This window comes from Patagioenas fasciata, chromosome 1, assembly GCF_037038585.1.
Source record: "Patagioenas fasciata isolate bPatFas1 chromosome 1, bPatFas1.hap1, whole genome shotgun sequence".
Lineage (NCBI taxonomy): Eukaryota > Metazoa > Chordata > Aves > Columbiformes > Columbidae > Patagioenas > Patagioenas fasciata.
Window position 1 is genome coordinate 108840313 of NC_092520.1, and position 21780 is coordinate 108862092.

The window sequence follows — 21780 nt, forward strand, 5'->3', positions numbered from 1 at the left end:
CCTAGAGCAACTTTTATGTTTAGACTGCTTGCAAACTTCCCGTTTGACTTCTTTTGATCTCTAGTTATCAGTAGCTTACAGTTTTGGCAGATTGTAGCTACTGAAGTTTTCCATTCCTGGTTTTCACCTCAAGCCAGACTTCGAGGGTTTCATTTAAATGTAGCTTTGACTCTGCTTTCCTTTTAAAAAAAAGACTAGTTAATGAAAACAGTTGTATCAGAGTTGAAAAATATTTTCTACTTTTCTCAGTAATATTAAAGTGGTTTTAGTGAGAATTAAAATTTGCCTGATCGTCAGAGGAGCTTTTCTCCCGTCCCTTTTTTGAAAGAGTTTTTTCAATTCTGGCTAGCTACAAGATGTATGTGTGTATGAGTAGTAGTTTATGCACCACTTTTTTTCTGGATCACTCAAATTTGTTTAATTTTGTCTCCTTTTGAGCAGGGGGCTTTTTACTAAGGAATAACAGACATTGAAGTTAAAAACAAAACCAAACAAAACAAAAAAATCAAGGGGAATATGTGGGAATACAAAGGAAATACTGAATTTATAATGAAGGGTGTTTAATGTACTGTTTTATATTTTGCATTGTACCTACCCTTCAAGTTTCATTCCCTCCCGCCTGATGGTTTGGTATTTGTTTGCAGATGCAGTTTAAATCTACCATGTTGTGTGAGCTAATGACCATATTCTGTAGAGAGAGCCGAGGCCAGTATTTTCCCATGTTGAGGAGTATCTTAGGTGTGTAAAGTTACATAGGATGAGTTTTGGTCAGTACGCCTTCACCGTCTTAGGAAGACACATGCTGAAAGAATTGGATAGTTCAGGCTGATAGAACTGTAATAGCGTTGCATGTCTAGTTTAGTGGATTGGGCATTATCAGAAAAGTATTTTTTAGGGTTTGTGGTGGTGCTATAAATGATACTGATCTCCAGTGGGGGCCAAACAAAAAGAAACACAGACGGAATAGTCTTGAGGAAGAAACGAGCTGTCACTCGGTGAATCTGAAGCAGTTGCAGGAAGGAGAACAGGGAGAGAGAAATACAAGTGGTAGCGTTTCCTTGTACTTGCTCATAAATCTCAGCTTGCTCTTTGGAGATGAGGCTAAAGGACAAAGAGCCCGTCACATGCTGCTTTCAATGAGAGATGGCCAAGAACAGCAGTGCTCATGGCTCTGTTTCGGTGGAGCTTCAAAAATTATTTCTACAGTATTTTTCTATAGTGCATACTAGCTCAAAGCAGAGATCCCAAACTCTACGTGAGTAGAGGCAGAGGGCAATACCGTATCCCTTGGTCATTCTGAGTTTAATGCTGTATTCAAAAACCATAGGCCACCATGACTATCCTGAGAGATGTAGCTACTGCAGGAAACTCCTTAGAAGCCTTTCCTCTTGCCTTTCTTGCATCTTCTTCTGCCATACTAATGCTCAAGAAGAACAAACTGAACAAGTGGGTAACACCTTAAATGAAGGCGCTTAAGTGACAAGCATTGACTGAGATAGATGAATCCAAGTGACCTGGATTGCCTAAGGAGTGTGTGAGTTGGAAAGAAGAGCTTTAATTTCTGTGCACAGCAAATTTCAAAACTATTTGCATATGCAGACTATCAGTTTTTCTAAGAGTTGACCTTTTAAGTATTATAGAAAGTGATACGCAATGTTAATTTGTGCAGAGCTAGCTCCACTCACCATGTGTTTGGAGATTTTGGAAACTAAACTGTCTGAGCTTTGTGTAGGACTAATTTGACTTTTATTGGGTTACACATGAATTGTATGTGTCGTTATTACTCTGTGTAATTCAAAGAATTACACTGCTCTAGCCAGCCAGCAAACAAAATAGCAGAGAGAAGCTTAATTTGACAATTATATCTAGAATTTGTGACTCGTGGGAATTCTACGAAGTTTAAATTTTGTAGTAATTAAAAATGACCTGGGGAGCAATAAATTAAAGCCTCTACCGTAAATTAAGATACAGGCACAAACAGATAATGGCAATTGATTAAAGTACTTATCTTACTTTAGAAGGTGTTTTATCTGTTGCTCTAAGTTGCTTTTAATTACTACTTAAAATTATGATGCATTTCACATCCCCTTCTCTCACCCTGGAACTTTTTTCCAAGCAGTTGAAAATTTTAAATAAAAAAGCTCAGCCCCTTATGGTTTGAACAGAGTTTAAAACAAGGCTGTTACTGAGCTGGGTTTGTTATTTTGCTGCAAGTAAGGACTGGCATGGAGGAGTTACTTTTTAGTATAATACCTTGAATTGTTGGTATTTAAACAAGCTCACCCTTTCTACAAACAAATAAACAAACTCCCCAACTTCTAAATTTCAGTTGCCTTTCATGGCTGTAGAAAATAACAGCTTGACAAGCAGTACCCTGAAATTGAATTGCCCTTTAATATGCTCAGCCTCCCCTTTTAGACAGCCTGCTGTCTGGATGCAGCACTGGCAGATGCTACTCTCAGCGTTCACTGAATATTGCTCCCCTCTTGTTTTATTTAGGCCTGGGCTCCTCCGGGATGCCTACTGTCGATCTAAGGTGTGTTGCAAATATTGCACCTGTGCATCATAGCAAGTAGAGCAAGATGTATTTTAAAGAATTTAATGTTGTGGAGGCAAAGTACCACTAGCACTTGTTGCAGTAGCAGATTTCTTCAGCCTTTCCGTTTGTACCCAGACAGAGAAGTACTCCCTGACCTGGTCAGGCGGGCAGAAGGGACATAAGAATCTTGTGAGCGAGAAAGCTCATGGTTTTCCTTGTTCTACCTGCCTCCCATAGTAGGAATCATATTGTACTGGTGAGGCTGCATCTTGAACCCTGTGTTCAGTTCTGGGCCCCTCACTACAGGAAAGACATTGAGGTCCTGGAGAGAGGTCAGAAAAGGGCAATGAAGCTGGTGAGGGGCCTGGAGCACAAATCTGATGAGGAGCAGCTGAGGGAACTGGGGCTGTTCAGCCTGGAGAAAAGGAGGCTGAGGGGAGACCTTATCGGTCTCTGCAACTACCTGAAAGGAGGTTGTAGCATGGAGGGAGTTGGTCTCTTCTCCCAAGGAGCAAGTGACAGGACAAGAGAAAATGGCCTCAAATTGCATCAGGGGAGGTTCAGATTGGATATTAGGAAAAAATTATTAACAGAAAAGGTTGTCAGGCACTGGAACAGGCTGCCCAGGGAAGTGGTGGAGTCACCATCCCTGGAGGTGTTCAAACGGCACGTGCATGAGGTTCTTAGGGACATAGTTTAGTGCTAGAGTTAGGTTATGGTTGGACTCCTGACGGTCTCTTCCAACCGAAATGATTCTATGTATGGGTTAGCTCCTGGGTTTAAAAGTTGTGGGAAAGGCTGCCTACAGTTCTCGGCATCTGTGTTCAAGAGCAGCTTTGTACTGGAAGAGTTGCAGAAAAGGGCTTCCAGGGTGACAGGAGAATAGTCGGGCTCTCCTAGGAGAAACTTCAGTGTTTGGCTTATTCAACTTGTTGAAAGAGTACTGAGGAAGGGATGAGTTGCCCTCTGTAAGTACCATGTAGAATTTATTCTTATTTGCAAAGTGCAAAAAGAACTTAGGTTAACTGATAGTATTGCCAGAAATTTCCATGAAAAAATTTAGGCTGGAAATAAGGAGACATTTAAACAGAATAGTAAGATTTTGGAATAATCTTTCTGCATGACTAGGTGAGGCATTCAATCCCCGTTAGTGTGACTACAGAGTTTTAAACATCATTAGATTATGTTATTGCCTACAGTACTACCGTTGGCAAGTAATCAGACAGTGATCCAGTTGATCTCTCCCAGTAGCATGTTAGTACATGAGTAAAAAATATTCTCCTTCTCTCTTGTTCATCTTTACCTTCTGACAGAAAATTCAGGTCAAAGACTAAGTTGCATTTGGCACATTTATTTTCCTTGTGCCAGTGTATTTTTTTTAAAAAAATCTGATGTCTGCTAATGAAATTGGCATTTCATTGTATGTGTATGAATATATTGAGTTCTCTATGAATAAGCACAACCTGCAATTCCTGTCTTAGCACAGAAATTTTATGTGACTTTAGGACTGTCCGTTTTCTTTCTGTAAAATGCAGTTAGCACTAGTTGCTTTTTCTGTCTTCTTTCTTGGTATTGTAAGCATTTTTTAATCCAGAAACTCTTTCTTGCCTTGACCGTTTGTAGTGCCTAGTGCCGTAGGGTCCAAATTTTATTTGGATTTCTAAAACACCATTATAACGTGAATAACTGTTTCTTGAAATTAAAAGCTAAGAAATCTTTTGGGTTTTGTGTTTGTTGTTGTATTATTTTGGTTTTGTTTGTTTTGGGTTTTGGTTTTTTGTTTTTTGTTTTTGTTTTTTTTTTTTTTTTCAGTTGAATGTCATGTTTCTTGATGCCATTGTTTTCACTTCAAGTATTAATCACTCCTACCCCATCGTTATGTTCATGTTTTCATCATGGTTCCCTTGTTACCCTTCTTAGCAGTGCTTGTCTTTTAGGAAAGCAGCTATGTTTATGCAGTAGAAACACCAAGTATCTGAAATTGTAACTGTTGGGAGGTTTTCCAACCTCCTTTTCTCACTCTGCTAAACACTCGAAGTTCAAAGATTTCTTTATAGTTACCAGTTATATGATATGTTTGGGTGAATGAAAGCCGTATACTGAATTGGCTTGTAAATTTAGCAATACTAAAAGCAATAAGAAAGTCTTTTACCTTTTATTGTAGTCTAGAATTCCACCTACGAATGATTTCAAAGTTGGTATGAAACTGGAAGCCCGTGATCCTCGCAATGTTACCTCAGTTTGTATAGCTACAGTAATTGGAATTACTGGTGCCAGGCTAAGGCTGCGGCTGGATGGAAGTGACAACAAAAATGATTTTTGGAGGCTTGTGGATTCCTCGGACATACAGCCCATCGGGACCTGCGAAAAGAAAGGGGGCATGCTCCAGCCTCCACTTGGTAAGAAACAAAGCTTCTAAGCTAATATGCATGTTGTGTTGCTTTCATGAAATTGATTTTACCTTTTTATCTTGGCAAATTCAATGGTACTAACATTTCGCCAAACCATTCTTTAATTGAAAAAGAGGTAAGCAAACTAATTCAGGCTAAGTGTATTGTGGCTTTTTCTTCTTTTTGGATTCTTTTGACATAAGAATGAGCAGAATAATTAGTGTGAGTTCTGTCATTTTCTTTAAATAGACCCTTAATATTAAATAGGAGTGTTTGACTACTTTCTTAATGATAAGCTCCACTGCCACGTGCCAGTTCTACAAATGTTCCCTCATACACACCGGGTCTTATGAGTGTGTATGGATACAATGTTCTGTTTCTTGATGCTGTGCACGCCCCTTTTAGTAGACCTTTATAACAACCGGGGAAGGCCGACTCACCTTTTTCCCCTTCAGTGAATCAGAGCAAACCACTAGAAGGCGCTCGCTGTTTACCAGCCTGTGCAATGCTTTGCTGGGCTGCCCGAGGTTCATCGGTTCTGCACGGTCTGGATGTCTTCTCGAGCACTGGGCAAAATGCTTGTGCCCTGGGAAAGGCAGCATAGGGTGGATGAAGGGCGGTATTGCAGCATTCTGCTCTGAGATAGGAAAAATAGTGCTCCAGAGCTTTAGCAAACCTCTAGCTTACATTGCATGTGGTTCTCGTCTTCTCGAATCAACACACGTTGGGGGACATCTGATCAGTTTGTCATGACTGATTTGTGAGCATGACGAATGCTTGTGAACAAGGTGTAGTTTTCCTATGCTTAGAAATACTATCATAGAATAGTTTGGGTTGGAAGGGACCTGAAAGATCTAGTTCCAACCCCCCAGCCATGGACAGGGACACATTCCACTAGACCAGGCTGATCAAAGCCCGATCCAGCCTGGTCTTGAACACTCCCAGGGATGGGGCATCCACGGCTTCTCTGGGCAGTCAGTTCTAGTGCCTCACTACTCTCATGGTGAAGAATTTCTTCCTTACATCTCATCTAAATCTACCCTTTTTCAGTTTCAAGCCCTTACCCGTTGTCCTGTCACTACATCCCCTTGTAGAAAGTCTCTCTCCAGCTTTCTTGTAGGCCCCCTTTAGGTACTGGAAAGCTGCTATAAGGTCTACCCAGAGCTTTCTCCAGGCCAAACAACCCCAACTCTCTCAGCCCGTCCTCATAGCAGAGGTGTTCCAGCCCTCTGCCCATCTTTGTGGCCTCCTCTGGCCTCGATCCAACACGTCCATGTCCTTCTTAAGTTGAGATGCCCAGAGCTGGACGCAGTACTACAGGTGAGGTCTCACCAGAGCAGAGTAGAGAGACAAAATCACCTCCCTTGACCTCCTGGCCACGCTCCTTTTGATGCAGTCCAGAATACGGTTGGCTTTCTGGGTGGGGTCACATTGAGCTTTTCATCAACAACACCCCCAAGTCCTTCTCCTCAGGGCTGCTCTTAATCCATTCTCTACATAGCTTGTATTTGTGCTTGGGATTGCCCCAACTTGTGTGCAGGATGCTGCACTTGGCCTTGTTGAACTTTCTGAGCTTCACATGGGCCCTTCTTTCAAGTCTGTCTAGGTCCCAGTATGCAGAATTTCTTTTGCCTTCCCTGAACAATATGAGTGACAACATTATGTGCCTCCCTAAACTGAGAAATAGTGCTTGGGCTTAGTCTTATTGAGGAAGTTTATTAAATGGAGAACTGTACAAAGGGGTCCTTGATATATGATGAATAAATAGTCAGAGGTAACTTTGACTGACTGCTGAGGGTAATGTAAGTGTGATAGCTCTTTTCTTTGCTGTGATTAACCTGTATATTTAAATCTGCATTCTTGTACCATATTTGTTATAGCTTAAACTTCTAGATGTGAAAATCTTTAAAGAAACACGTTGGTGTGAAAATAGATATGCTTTTAAAAAGAAGGAAAAATGATGACCAACATTTTTCTTAAATCCTGCCCCTTCACCCCAGAAAACCCAACCCGCAACAGCAGCACCCTCTCCTCTGTTGTCCTGTTATCTTCTGTAGTTTTTAGGAGATGCAAGAAATAGTGTTCTTAATTTAAGAAATGAACTGTAAGCAGAAATTAGTTAGTTCTGGTTTTCCATATTATGGTTATAAACCACTTCTGGTTCAGTGTCATCAATGACACAAATGACAAGGCAGGTGCAGTGAAGATAGGTATACCTGCTTTCTCTTAGTAGCCTCTCAAAAGACTTGTCAACCCAGCTTGTTAACAACTTTCAGATCTTCTGTTTGAAAGTTAAAGTGAAAAGTAATGTTTCTCTACAGTAGAAAACTTGATTTGCTTGTAGAGAAGCAAACAGACAGAGCAGCAGTTGACATAACCGTAAGACACTTCACATAGATTATAGGAGTAGATTTCTGTGCCATTGTGCCACTTTAGACAGGGTGCCAGGCTAGAAGAATATTTGGGATAGGTAAGTACAGCTTGAGCCCAGAAGGGGTTTTTTTCATTCTGTTCTGTGAATGTATAGAAGTTTTGAATGAAAGTACTGGAAATTCTTGACACCTGAAGGAAAAGTTACTCGGTTTAACCTCTCTGAAAGTCTTGGTATAACCTTATAGAATTAATGCAGTGATATCAGTATGAAAGAGAGTTGTAATAGAGAAGAGCATACCTGTTCCTTCAGCTGCACTTATGTACAGTGTTAAATGCTTGGCTTCAGTTCAGGAGCACAGTGCTTTTTAAAACATGTTTCTAAACCAGCCTGATAGGTATAACAACTCCGATTATGTATAACGGAGACAGTCAGTCTGTTAAGAAGAGAAACTTTCCACGACCATCAGTAAGAAGGCTGAAGCCTTCTCTTCAGATACTGTTTCTCACTCTGGTTGGGTCAGGCTGGTGTCCTGCAGCACCTGACAAGCAGCTGTTTCCCCGCACCCAGGCACATTAGTTTACCTGCCCTCCCAACAATTGCTGATTATTCAGAAGAGAATGTGAGTGCCATTATTTTGTCCCTCCTGCCCCAGATTTTTCTAGAGATAGGCTACATTCCAGCAGTCAAACATTCTGGCATACCTAGATACATGTTTGAAAAAGCCTTTTTGGCACTTTTACAGCATCCTGTTCCTGGGCAAAGCTGGGAGCTAATTGGGTGTATAATTACCTCCTGTTAGACATTTAAGCAACTAATTTTTTTTCTTTTTTTTTTTTTTCCTGAGTGGTAGGGAACCTTCTGGATACTAATGTTCTGCTTCTCTCATAATAACTAGCTAAAATAGTCCCTCCTACCTGATTTTTACATAGGTTTAATTATGCATGTTACAAAAGGGTTTTGAAAAGGTGATTAAATGTAGCAAAGAGTTCCTGTTTCAGCCTCTTTTTTCATAAGTGAGCTTTTTTCTTTTTTTTTTTTTTTAGAACTTGGTGTTCTCAACAAATTAGGTTGAGGAAAGTATTTTCTCTGACTTTACCAGGGTGACTTAAAGGCCAAGTGAAGTTAATTGCAACTGTTGTTTAGTTCTCATTCCTGTGTCTTGCATATATGTATTTTTTGGGCTAGCTGGTTAGGAATATTGTGTTTCAGTAACCACACATGTTTTGGTTGTATAAGGACTCTGGTATGAAGCCAGGGCTATAATCAGCTTAGCAGTCCTCAAATTATGACACCATTTATCAAATATGAGCTTTGTATTCATTTAGGTGTTGCATAGGTAGTTCCAACTTGAAAAGTGTTTATTCAACTGAAGATAGCTTAAAACTACTATTGAAGAACCATTATATCATGTAATGTAGTTTTAGATGACTTAATGACTTAACTGATCAAGAATTGCAAATATGTTCCACCTTTCTAGTTATATTTTCTTAAGAAAATCATTCAGGCTCAGTTATGATGGAACTCATCAGTTCCTGTCAGATTCTGGTACTGTTTGCTTTGTGGAAATTTTTCAATTTGCTCTATGATGTCTGTGTTTCTGTAGAACTGTGCCAGATGTATAACTGCTAAAGACACAGAAAAACATGTCCACTGTGTGTGTTATCTTACTCACTGCTTTGAAAAGCACAGAAAGCAAAAGGCCTCTTTTTTTGTTCCTTTTGTTTCAACTGGAAAGTAGTTGATTCTGAAGAAAACGATTTGTTTGTTTGTTTGTGGTCTGGTGAAAGAATTACAAGAGTCTTGAAAATAAAAAGGTATCTCCTCAATAAATGTGAGAAGTTGTAGCAGAGGATGTTGTTTTAGAATGACAGCAAAAAGCAGTCCTGAAAAGTAAGCTAGGTGCTTTCCACTGGACCAGGGACTCTGTGGGACATCCTGATGATCTCCTGTACTAGAACTTGCATGTCATTAAGTTCTAGACGTTTATCTGTAAAATCACAAATTATGATGAGTGATTCTACAGACAAGTCACTCAGAACAAAAAGGCATCGCACAACTTCCTGCATGACAGCAACTCTGTCTGTTCCTTCTTGGCTACTTTATTTTTGCCAAGTCCAAAATAGAGGGAATGAGGCATTAATAAAACAGAATTTATGTCTTCTCTTTCATTTTACAAACTGAAAGTAGGACTATATACAAATAATTTATTTGTTACTCAGGGTTCCAGATGAATGCATCTTCTTGGCCAATGTTTCTCTTAAGAACTCTCAATGGAGCTGAAATGGCACCCGCAGCATTATTTAAGAAGGTAAGAAGAAAGGGACTGCTAGTAAACATCTTTCTATCCATTGGTCCATGGTTACGTTTTTTTAACAAGGATGCTAAGATATTACCGTGTTGTCTACCACATGGGAAAGCAAGACTGTTATTTAAAATGACTTTGAACCGGAGTGTCAAGCTGCAGAGTTGGACACGAAGTGATCTGCTTCTAGTCCACTGGGTAGGCATCTCTTTTCCTGAGTTGGGACTTTAAAGCATTGTGTGTCATTTAGAAAAATTGTGTGAGCTCGTTTTTTTGTGTCTTGTGGATTTAAGATACAATGCATCTCTCATTTCTTAACAGCATCGTATTCATGTGCACAGGAGTAAAAGAAAATTATACTGGGGAGTAAGAACCATTGGAATACAGTGGAGTTTGGAAAGGTTTTGTTTGTCAGCAAATCAAACAGTTGGGTTTAGGCCTGCAAACACATTGCTTGCATGTTAACTTTATATAATTATATGAATTTTTAATATAAATTCTATAAATTTTCTGAGGCGTGGTAAGTCATGCTTCCCTGTGTTAGCCTACCAGCACATCTGAGATGGCTTTTGGATAACAAGGTTCCTGAGGCTGAGGTGATAATTCAGGCTGCATTGAGCCACAGCTCCTGCTGTGGGAGTACACTTGAGGCTGGTCACACTGACTTGATTTTTGTTTTTCTTTTGTCCACTTGGAAATAGTCTAAGGCCAACTGAGTTTGCAGAGACCTGTATATAATGTTCAATGCTAATGAATTTTTCATGGATTGAACAGTGAAGCTTTTACCTGACAGTTATCAGTCCTCAGAAATATCCGTTCCCTACAAACCTCCTCATCTTTATTAGCATGTGATAATTCCATTTTATTGTCTTTGCTGTCTTGCTGCCCAGACGTAATGTATTGGGTGCAGTCTTTTGCTTATGTAAATACCTTTAGTAGGGTCTTTCTGTCATGGAGAATTGTGCTATAATTATCCCAGCTGTGTTTGTGAGAACAGAATCTAGATTTTTTATAATGCAGGAGAACAAAAGCGAATTTGAAATATGAGTAAATTTCCTTGAATGTCTCCTATAACTTTTTGAGAGTTATGAGTATAAGATGCTGTTGAAGAAATATAGAGGTTTTTCTCTTTTCTTTTTTTTTAATTTTTATTTTTTTAAGAGGCCACAGAAAGACAAATATTCTACCACTCTTACTTTTGTAGGAGCCACCAAAACCTGTGCCAAACTGCTTTAAAGTTGGAATGAAGCTTGAAGCTATAGATAGGAAGAACCCATACTTGATTTGCCCAGCAACCATTGGAGATGTTAAAGGAGATGAAGTCTTTGTTACATTTGATGGCTGGAGAGGAGCATTTGACTATTGGTGCAGATGTGATTCTCGAGATATTTTCCCAGTCGGATGGTGTAGCTTGACAGGAGATGCATTACAACCACCAGGGAACAATGGTAAGATGACTAATAATATTGCTTAATTATTTTTCTCCTCAATTACAGCAGAATTTAAAAAAACAGCTGGCTGTATGCAGATAAGACTGAAGATTTGCTTTGTGAGTAGCTGATGAGGATGAAATGTTGTTACGTTTTCTTTATGTAGTTTAAAGCTAGTAGGATAGTTTCTGGGAAACAATTTTTGTGTGTTCAAAATAACTCGGAGAACAGGGTTTTTAAATACTGTTTTAATACTGTTAGGAAGGATTTTGATAATCTTTAATTTTTGTGTGCTTGTGAAGAATCTTGCAGTTAAACTAGATTTGCTGTTTGTATTATAGATAGTTAAATGCTCCTGTTTAATGATACTAATATATTTGCTTCAGCGGCACTTTATATTAAGGTAACTGCTAAGGAAGTAATGTAGTCTTTACTAATGCGATGATTAGAGATGTAAACCATACATTTAGTGTTTCTTCCTTTGTTCTCGCAGAATTCTAGCTTGAAACTGCCTGTTCTGAATGCTTTATCATCCTCATACCCTTAATGATGTTTGTTCACAGGGTTATAGAGTCCCTTTAGCTAATAGCCAGTGTGCTTTGTAATGTACAGCTCTCTACCTTAGAAAGAAAGGAAATGGAATAAAGAGGGATATCCCCGAATGCAATTCCTCTGCTACTTTGGGGACCTCTTGTCATGTTTCTGTAGTGTAAGGCTTTCATGTCAAACTGTTTGGGCTCTTCTGTCCTCACCCCCTTCAAATTTGTCAGAAAGAGAGGATTTTAAAGAGGGGAACCATATTTTAATTAATTGCTTTAATATTGTTGACCAGAATAATTTGTTCTTGTGGTGAGCATTTTCACAGCTGGTGTTAGGTGAGTAAGGAATAAGTAGGCCGATATCGCAGAACCAAAATACTGAAGGAACAGAAATAAGAAGGCAAGAAATGAGTCATGTTTCCTGCCCTCTTCATCTCTGTTGATTTGGTCAAGACCTGTATGGAAAGTCTAGGTGAAATTAGTTAAGGGTATGTCTGCATACTTGCTCTCCCCTGCCTGCCTGTACTGTCTGCAGTTACTGCCAGTGGTCGTGGCACCTGTCACCAGTCCATTTTGGTGCATTTCGGCAAGGGAGCCACTGTGGGTGTAGCTGTACGGGCAGATCCAGGTTGATAGAATCATAGAATCATTTAGGTTGGAAGAGACCCTTAAGATCATAGAGTCCAACCATAACCTAACTCTAGCGCTAAACCATGTCCGTAAGAACCTCATCTGTCTGCCACTACAAACCTGCAGGGAGAAAGCAAGGGGAAGTCAGATGAGGACAATTTGCATTCCGTCAGAAGTCACCTAATAGGTACCAGGCTGACCAGAGCCTTAATGTTTCTGTGCTCCAAATCTGTCCAGCATCTTTCTCAGCTTCTTCAGAAGGGCTTTGTCTTGAGAAATCATCAATGAGATGTGTTATGTTAAGTTAATTACATTAATTGCAGTGAAATAAAATGGCTTTATACAAAAGGGGCTGTGTAAATAAGTGGCGAAAATGTTTTAGAAGATATTTTTGTGACAATTTAGATTACTGAGTCCAGTTGCATCTTCTGGAAGAAAGTAATATTAAATTGTTTAGTCTACTCCAGTTTCAATGCTGAAAAAGCGGTAATATTTTGAGATAATATGTACAGATTTTTTTCTTGCCTGATTAGTGCTTCATAGAGATTAAAGAGTTGTTTAACAATTAGTTAGTAAAGTTGATTATGTATTCCAGTTGTTCAAGTAACAAATATCCCCCCACGCCCCCCCAGAATTATTAATTATGTTAACGTTTTCTGAAGGCTTGAAATACCTACCCAGGTATTTTTAAGGATTCTCTTGCTTTGTTATAAAAACAGTGACACTTCAGGCTTTAATAAAACCTGAAGCAAGGTTCTTACAGACTTGTAGTCAAAACTGAGGATTTTGGACATGTGATAGCAATTGGGGGTGGCGAGGTGGAGGCTGAGGATTTTGTTATTTTTAATTCTAAAAGTAAGCCCAAAGTGAACTGCAGTGTGTGTGCTCCTCCCCCCCCCCGCTGTTCAGAGCATAAAGAATTTGTTCTTTCAATTTTGCTTCATGTGCTTATCTTTTACGTTCAGTTTGTGCTTGTTAAATGGACTTATCAAATTTACATAGCTAGGTGAAATTTTTTTTTTTTGCTCTCAAGTTATGCTTTTCACTGTTATTTGATCACTTTTGAGCCACTAAAGAACTGTAATGATAGTCCTTTATTAAGATGTAAATAATAGCTTCAAGGAGAATGTAATCAAGTCGTTTCAATTCAGAAAGATGATAATATTGTCAGGATTCTTCATTAAGTCACATTAACATTGACTACTGCTGTTAAGGAAGAAAGTATGACAGATACTATATTGTAGGGATTCACTTTAAATATTATAGTATTATTCTGGCCTGGACTTTTTTTCCTGAATGTTAGTTTTGTATATCTGTGTTGAATTACTGTATTAGAAAGTGAAAATAATTGACTGAATATGGCTTAGATTTCAGAGTGTTTATCATGGGAAGTATTCTTGATTTTTTTTGTAACTGCTTTTTTCTGAAAGCATTTAAACATGTTAAGTAACTAGTTAAGGGACTGAGAAAACAAACAAACAAAAACTAAACCAAAACCAAACAGGTTTTAGTGACCAAGCAAAAACAATAGCCTGGAATCTAACTATGAAAGCGATAAATGATACTTTAAATTTCATCCCTACCTAGGAAAACAATTTCCTGACATGGGATTTAACATTTTAGGGTCTAATTTAGCCCTTTGAAAGAGAGCTGAAATGCAGTAAGGAAGACAACATGAAAACTACGGAAGACTTTATTTCAGGTGTTTACTGTCTTAGCCATTTAAGATGCCCAGAGAGACTGTAGGACCTCTGTCATGGGAAGTTTTTAAGAACAGTTTAAGCACAGGCTTCTTAGGTATGGGTGAATTTATTTATATTATTTATTTAATATTTATAGCCTTGTCTTCTGTAGCTTGCATTGGTTTTAGTGATATAATTCAGGAACTAAGATGCAATTATTAGAAGATAAAATGGAGAAGGTAGGTGAAAAGTTGTTTGGGGCCAACTGGTTTTGACATTCAGGCCTTAATCTTTGTGTTGCTGTTTTGGTTTTGGTCCTTATCAAAAAATGTGAATGGCTGGGTGTCGGGGTATGCGTACATTGATATGAAATGTAGCGTACAATATTTACACTAGCAAAAGCTGTGCTTAGCAAATGTCGTAATTTGTTTCCTTAGCAATATCTCTGGTAGCAGTCATTTATGTTATGTATGGTTTGACACCAGTGCCTGGTGTTGGCTTGACCTGCTGTCCCAAGGTTAGTATTTTAAGGATTGTTTTCTCTGTGTCTCTTGGTCACTTACGTGCTTTTAGAGATGACTTGTCACTCAGGAACACCAATGTGAACTACAGCTGGTGAAAGAAGTCAGCATGATAGTGTCTATGCTGGATCAATCTGACAGACCATCTGCTCTACCAGGCTTTCTCCAACAGTGGTTGAAAGCAAATATCTGAAGAAAAGCATAGGCATGTAGGAGAGAGGTTTGCAGAAGTAATCTTAAAATCTGGCTGTTTTCAACACAGCGCTTTCCAAGCTCAGAATAACGTCTTTATTCTGAGTACCTCCTGGAGGAGCTTGATCTATTTTATTTCATTATATTTTGAAGCCATCTGAACTTTTAGCACCTACAGTATCCTTTAGTAAGGAGTTTTGTACTTGTGTATATGTTCTGTGGAAATGAAGATCTCCTTTTTCTTGCTGGTAGTTTCATTTGTTGTCTTCATGCCTTGTGCTGAAATACCTTTTTGTAATTCCAGTACTTGTGCAAGAAGAGACAGTGAATAGTCATTCCCTAATTACCTTCTTCGTGTCCATCATAATTTTGTAGACCTATTTTCTAAGTTCCCTCAGTTATCTGTATTCCAAACTTATAAAATTCTGTTCTATTTTGGTTCTTCTTGTTATGGGATCAGTTTAACTCCTCTGATCACCCTTGGTTTTTTGTACTGTTTCCATTTCAGCTATGTCATTTTTGAGCCACTGGAACCAGAAGTACAGAAGCTACTTCAGACTTAGTAGAATTGTGTTGGTTTCTGTATTTTTTTTTTCCTGTTCCTTCTATAATTATTCATGAACTAGTATTTGGGATTTTTGGACTACAACCGAGCAATGAATTAACACTGTCATAGAAATATTTATTTTAATTCTAAGATGTAATTTTTGTATGCATCAGCTAAAAGGCCATCACTGATCACAGAAGCTGGATTCTTTTGAATTACTGAACACTGAATTTCATCTGTTACTTCCTCTGCTGAGCAACTGCTGAGCTTTGCAAGATCTTTTTATATGTTTTTACTGACTCAAGTAATTGTTCAGCAGTTACTGCTGTCTCATGCTTTATTCTTGTCCTAGATCATATATGAAACAAATGGCACAAGCCCAAGCAGAGGTCTCATCAGGATGTCTCTAGAGTCCTTTCTTGACTGTTGGAGACATTTCTGTTTATTCTTGGCCACTGTTTGGTATTTCTCAAGAAATTCTGTAGGAAGCTTATGAGGTTCTTCCCTCATATTCATTGCTAACTAAGGATTTTATTAAGAGACTACGGTGTGAAATCTTATCAAGTACAAATCCTCAGACTGCATCACTTGACGTTCCATTGACTGCTTGTTTATTGACTCCTTAAAAAAAATAATAATAGGTTTTCGAGATGCGACTTTTCTCTACAGAAGCTATGACTGGTTCTCCGCCAATACATCATATTTATCTTTGGGTTCACTACCTCTGTGCTGTACAAGAGTTTTTAGCAACTTGACCAGTACAAACATCAGGTGTTCTGCCCATACCTTGCTGACTGCAGTGCTGGCATCGCATTAACCACCTTTAAGTCTCTGAACTTGAGGCAATTTTAAGGACAAACTTACAGAGCACCATCAGTAGGTTGGACATTTCATCTTTTCGTTTCCTTAAAACTCCTGCCAACTCTCTACTGTTTGCTTTTGTCTCCATTTCCTGACTTCGACTACTGGTTTCAAATCCCTGTGAAGAGGGGTTCTGATATGGGAACTGATAGGATGAGCTTCATTGGAGTCAGTATGAACACAAAAAAACCTTCCAGTCTTCTTGCTTTAGTATTATCTTCCATATGTGCTCATTCTGAAATTTGATCCCCTGAGTCCATATAACTTCTGGTTTTGATATACTTTAAAAAGGTCTTTTAAGCTTGATGTCTTTTGAATTTTTTCTAGTAACTCTTTTTCTAGGCCAAACATATTATCCTTCTCTATTTAACCACTGTAGACTGTCATTTTATTTTACTCAATTGGATAACAGAAAGCTGTTACTATGTCTAAGAATATTCTTGTATTGCACTGTAGTTACTTGTATCTGAGGCTTATGACTGAAGTAAACAGCAGATGACTAGAGCTTGTCAGAGCATTTTTGGTTTACTGTTTCTATATAAATTCATTTTACTGTTTATTCATTACATGTAAATGGAAGTTACTTAGGCAACTGACTTTTTATTCATAATAGAAGTAAAACCTTTTCCATAAAAGACAAAAAACAAAAGCACAACTGGGGACAAGCTATGTGGGAAATGATAAATAGTTTAACCTGCAAAGATTGATTTCAGTATAAAGTAGTATTTATAATTAAGATGTGAACAGATTGTGGAGAGGGATCAGTTTCTATATATCCGTGATCCTCGCCGTCTTATGAAGCTGGATATTTGATGGATAAAGGTGGTGCAAGAACTCGCATAGGAGGAACTGCTCTCTGTGCTCTACCAGAGAGAATTTGGGTGACCAAAGGAAGACGATGTAGTAACCTCAATAAAAACAGTGATATGCTCTATCTTTTATCCTTAGTCTCCTCCCTCCCTCCTTCCTCTCTCCTTCCTCCTCTCTCCCCCCACATCCACATCGTGTGTCACCTGATTGCTTTTCTCCCAATTCAGTGCATTTATTGTCAGTGAGAGCAATCTTCTTTCATTACGCTAATCAGCGTGTGATGTTAAAGGTCTCCTTCAAAAGCTGTCTGCAGCAATAAGAGTAATACAGGCTCAAGCAGAGATCAAAAAGTATCTTATTTGTCTGTTTTATGATTTGTTATTTTAGTTTTATTTAATTTTAAGACGTGTTCTCAATGCTTACCTTGTGCAGATTTTTCCAAGCTAGCTACTGGAGATGCACTTCTCTGTTATTGATGATGAAATTATGTCTAAATAGCTGTGCTGTATTTTCAGCTGAGTTGCACACGAATGTGCCACATCAATATACACTTAAGTACTACTCTGTAATGTTTTCAGATGAAACAAAAGAAGTGTTGGAACTTTAGACAGAGCTACAGTTAGATCTGTGGACTCTGTGTTGTTTAAAGTAGCCAAAAAAAAATCAGATAAGCATGGTAGTTCTTAAGTTTCATTAAAGAAAGAAACAAATGTTGAAATGGTACAATTTCATACTGCTGGAAGTTTCACTTTTCTCTCAGTGCAGCCAGCTTCTTTTCGTGAGCAGGTCACAGTAGTTAAATCAGGCACATACAATAAGCAGATTTATGCTGTCTTCAGAATTGTACATGAAAAACTCCTCAGTGCTTCAGGCTAAAATCTGATTTGCCACATTCTCTCGCATGTTAAGCTTTCTTTATTTGGTAGTAATGTTTCTTGGCATCTTGCAGCAAGACATGGATGGTGCTGCTACAGGGCAGTTAATCGCTTAAGAAAATATAAAGGTTTTGCCTTTCCCAAAGCTATGACTTTACTGTAAGTCTGGTTTCCTTGCCACCTTACCATGTTTATTTAGGAGGTTTAACTTTCTTTTAAACTGGAAGTACTACAACACAGGTATTTTTGACTGTAACATGGAAAATATTTTTTTTAATTTGCTCTTGTTTGAGTATTGTGGATACTAATGTCAACAGGGGTTGTGTTGCCCAGCTAGTGGATGGGATTGAGTGGATGTTTTCCAAACCTGTGTTAGTGCATATAAGCTATGTTAAGAATATCAGTGCTGTCATTCAGATGCTGGAAGAAAACAAATCGTGGCTTTGCACTAACCATGCTCTGCATTTCTTTTTTCTTCCCCTACTGCTTGTTACATATTGCTGCTTCATTTTCGGCCCATCTTTCATCCTGCTGATGCTATTTGAGGAAAAATAATGGCAAAACGGGGCAGAATCAGCATGCTGATTCTTTACTTCATCATTACTAAAACTCTTACCCGATATGTAGAGCTAGGCTTTGCCAGGGTTATTGACACTTTCATTATCAGCACGCCTAAACTGTCTTCAGGTAGCTCAAGTTCATGCTGCTTTGATAGTTTATTGGGTATTTACTTGCTCTCTTCCTTCTCGGCTTATCAACAAAATACAGGTTTGGTTTGGTTTTGGTTTTGTTACTGATAGCAGAAACTAAAATCTAGAAAGAAGAAAATTGCAAGCCGTGATGTCCATGTCTTGCCAAGGTGGATGTTGAAGTTTCCAAGTGCAATGTTGCTTTTTAGATATCAAAATGATGACTTATAACTGATGTTCTATCATAGCAACATATCAGTTAGTATTTCGCAGCTACCTCTTAACCAGAAGTAATCCAAATACAGATAGAAAGAGGTGTCATGTGTTACAGACACTTATGCTTTTGTATGGCTCTCTTGTTCAATTGAGACATAAGGACATAAATTTTCATAATCCTTGGCATGAGCTGTTTTGAAAAATTGCTAATCTTTTCCACATCCTTTCCCAGTTGTCAAAACTATCATGCTAATAACTTGCTGTATTAAAGAAGGTTAATTTTATAGTTAATATCCTGGGCTAGAACTCAGGAGGTATGTTTCCATTACCTCCACTCACATGGATTTAGGGTAAGTTGCTAAATCTCTTCAGCCTATTTTTTTATGCATAAATGAGAGGAGGACCAGGTTTTTATATCCACACAAGAGCATTCAGCTTGCGTCTCAGTGGGGAATAGGAACAATACTACAGTACAAATAGAATAGTTTCTGTCTTAAAAGAAATTCAGGTTTAAACACTGAATTACTGTTTTTAGCATCCTAATTGGCAGCTTCACCTATGGTAGCAATGCTGTATTCACAGAATGTACGGTAAAATGGGCCCCCACCTTGCTTTGTGTGATTTTACTTCAGCCTTTTGAAGTCTTGTCTTATAATTGCTGCTGTGTGATGCTAACTGAATGGCAGATTTCTAATGTTTAACTATTACAAATCTGAACCTATTTTTCCTTCACTTTCCATAAAAACATTGAGTGAAACCATCGTTGGGTATTATCTAAGGGAATTTTACTATTTAGAATTGCATGAGAATTCAGGCTTCTGAGCTGTCACCCCATCCCATCCCCTTCCCAAGCGCTGGAGGTTTCAGCAGCTTCAGATTTCCCAGTTGTCTTAAATATCTGACTTATTCTGGCAGGAGATCTAGGGGATAACACTGTGGGGTCAAATTTTGCAGTCCTGCATGTGTCTGGGCAGTTTTTCTGCTTCTACAAGCAGAATGTGGCCTTCAGTCTGCAGTCTAATCTTTCCTATCCTGCTCATGCAAGTGAGCTCAGTTGGCTCCAGTGGATCTGCTTGTGTGATGAGGGCTGAGCTGTCGCAGTGCAGGTCTAGGCTGTGTGTTCCGAGATACTGGGTTGAGCGTTTCTCTTACATACATTGGGTGCAAAGTTTATAGGTGTTGTATAGAATGGTCTGGAGAAAAAATGAGAATGTTTTGAATGAGCAGGAATTGCGAGTATGTTAACTGTTTGTGTGTTGCATGAGGGCAGTCACCTATAGCCTTCACTAACATCACAGTATAGCTAGAACTATATGAACTTTGAAAAAGCTGTTTAGTTGCTAACATTGCTGTGGTAAAGTACGTTTGTGTAGCATGTTCTCTGCTTTTCACTTATTGAGGATGGCAGTATGGTTTTTGGGTGTAAATAAGAGACTTGGGAAAGAATGGCATGAAATGCAACCCACTCCTGAAACTGGAATGGTGGATATTAGTGTAGAAGAGCAACACCACACAAATGCTTGATTTTGTTTGTGCAAATGAGAAGGCCTTTGTGATGCAAAGCAGCATCCTGAAAAGGCAAATGTGCTTTTTTGGTTGTAAATATCCCAGCTAAATACTGCAGTAATTGCAAACAGAGCTTGGCATTTTTCCTCTCTATTCTCTTCATCGTTATATTTTAACAAGTTCTCATGAGACTATTAAAACGTCTTAGTTTTTGGAACATGTGGCCTAGTGGGGATAACTCTTGTCTACAGATGCAGTGGGTTGGCAGCTCGATTTTGCATGTCTTTTCATTTCCCTCCAGATCCTGTGACCCAGTGTAACCTTTGGTCTCCTTCTGAAGGCCGGGGTGAAGGAAGTATGAGCAGGTGACTGATGATCACTGTCAATACAGCCTGCAGACAATATGGGAATTACTTTAGCAGTCTCCCACTCCCTTCCGCTCCCCCCGTCCTCTCTTAAATCAACAAATGCAAATAGCGGCCTCCTCATTTGCTACTGTCTCCGGGAGGCTGCCCAGGCAGCATGGGCTTTGTTGCAGTCCTGCCTATGGAAAAAAACAGCTTCGACCCTAGGCAGAAGGAAAAATACCAAATGGGACCTGACTCCCTCCCCCTTAATGGTTAATGCTGCTAATATTTGGTCCTCTGGCATATACAGGTAGGAGGATGCTGAGATGAGAGTACTTGCTGTGGGTGTTTAAAGAGGGCAGCCTGAAGTGGTTGGAGCTGTTTGCATTGTTACTCTTTGTCTGGTAAATGTCCTTCCGAAAGGGAACAGGGATTGCCCAGTGTCCTAAAACTCATACCTATGCTCCTAGAACCTGTTGACATTGCAGTCAGCTGTGTGTTTAACCTTAGCTGTGCCTTTACTGTGCGAGAATAGAAATGCATTTGCTAGATTTCAGCAGAGGCACAAATAATTTGTGAACTGACATTTCTTTACAAATTTGTGATTGTTTTGTTAAACGCATAGTTGTGTGGCACAAATAAATAAAATAGCTGCAGTTTACATTGGTGTGAGCATAATATAGGACACAACGCATACTACTGAATTGTACAGCATACAATTGATATTCTTTTGCTTTCTAGATGTACAGCTTAACATGACTTGTTATTCAGCAGTTTGAAGACATAAGAGTAATGCTCAGCATTTGAGTAAAATTCTGTTAATCTTATTTTAAGACGTCATTGCATATGAAAATAACTTTTGGCATATATAAATAAAAGGAAGGTGATCACTTTGCACATCCAGAAGGTGCTCCTTCTCAGATACCTAGGGATATCGTGTCTATATTTGATGTATTAGGATTGCAACCAGCCATAATGAAGACATTTCTTCTGAACTGCCATTTAGGAATGTTAGATTATTAACTGAATCAGGTGAACAGCAATGTATGTAAATGCTCTTACAGCTTTAAAAAATGTGTGTCAGTAGTACTTGTATTTTATAAGAAGTCTGTTTATAGCATGCATTTCATCTTATTGTGACATTTTTTTATTGCAAATGCTTAATAACAGTTAACTCCTGAATAAAAATTCAGAGTTAAAGTAACAGTTGTAAAGCTAGGTGCTGGACTGCTAAGGTGAATATCACTTGTAGGGCTAGACAGTAAAACTATTACTCAATCTGTAAGTATGCGCTTTTCTTAAGATCTTATTTCAAATGTACCTTTGAGTT

General features: G+C 38.7%; 1 protein-coding gene across 12 annotated transcripts in view; it reads left to right on the forward strand.

Moving 5' to 3' along the window:
• SCML2 (Scm polycomb group protein like 2) overlaps nt 1-21780 on the forward strand; it is a 76542-nt gene that overhangs the window by 29155 nt on the left and 25607 nt on the right. For all 12 annotated transcript variants that reach the window (XM_071812604.1, XM_065861996.2, XM_065861942.2 and 9 more), the window contains 3 exons: nt 4704-4938; nt 9523-9611; nt 10810-11053. In XM_071812604.1, the coding sequence (XP_071668705.1) occupies nt 4704-4938; nt 9523-9611; nt 10810-11053 (568 nt within the window). The remainder of the gene's footprint in view (nt 1-4703; nt 4939-9522; nt 9612-10809; nt 11054-21780) is intronic.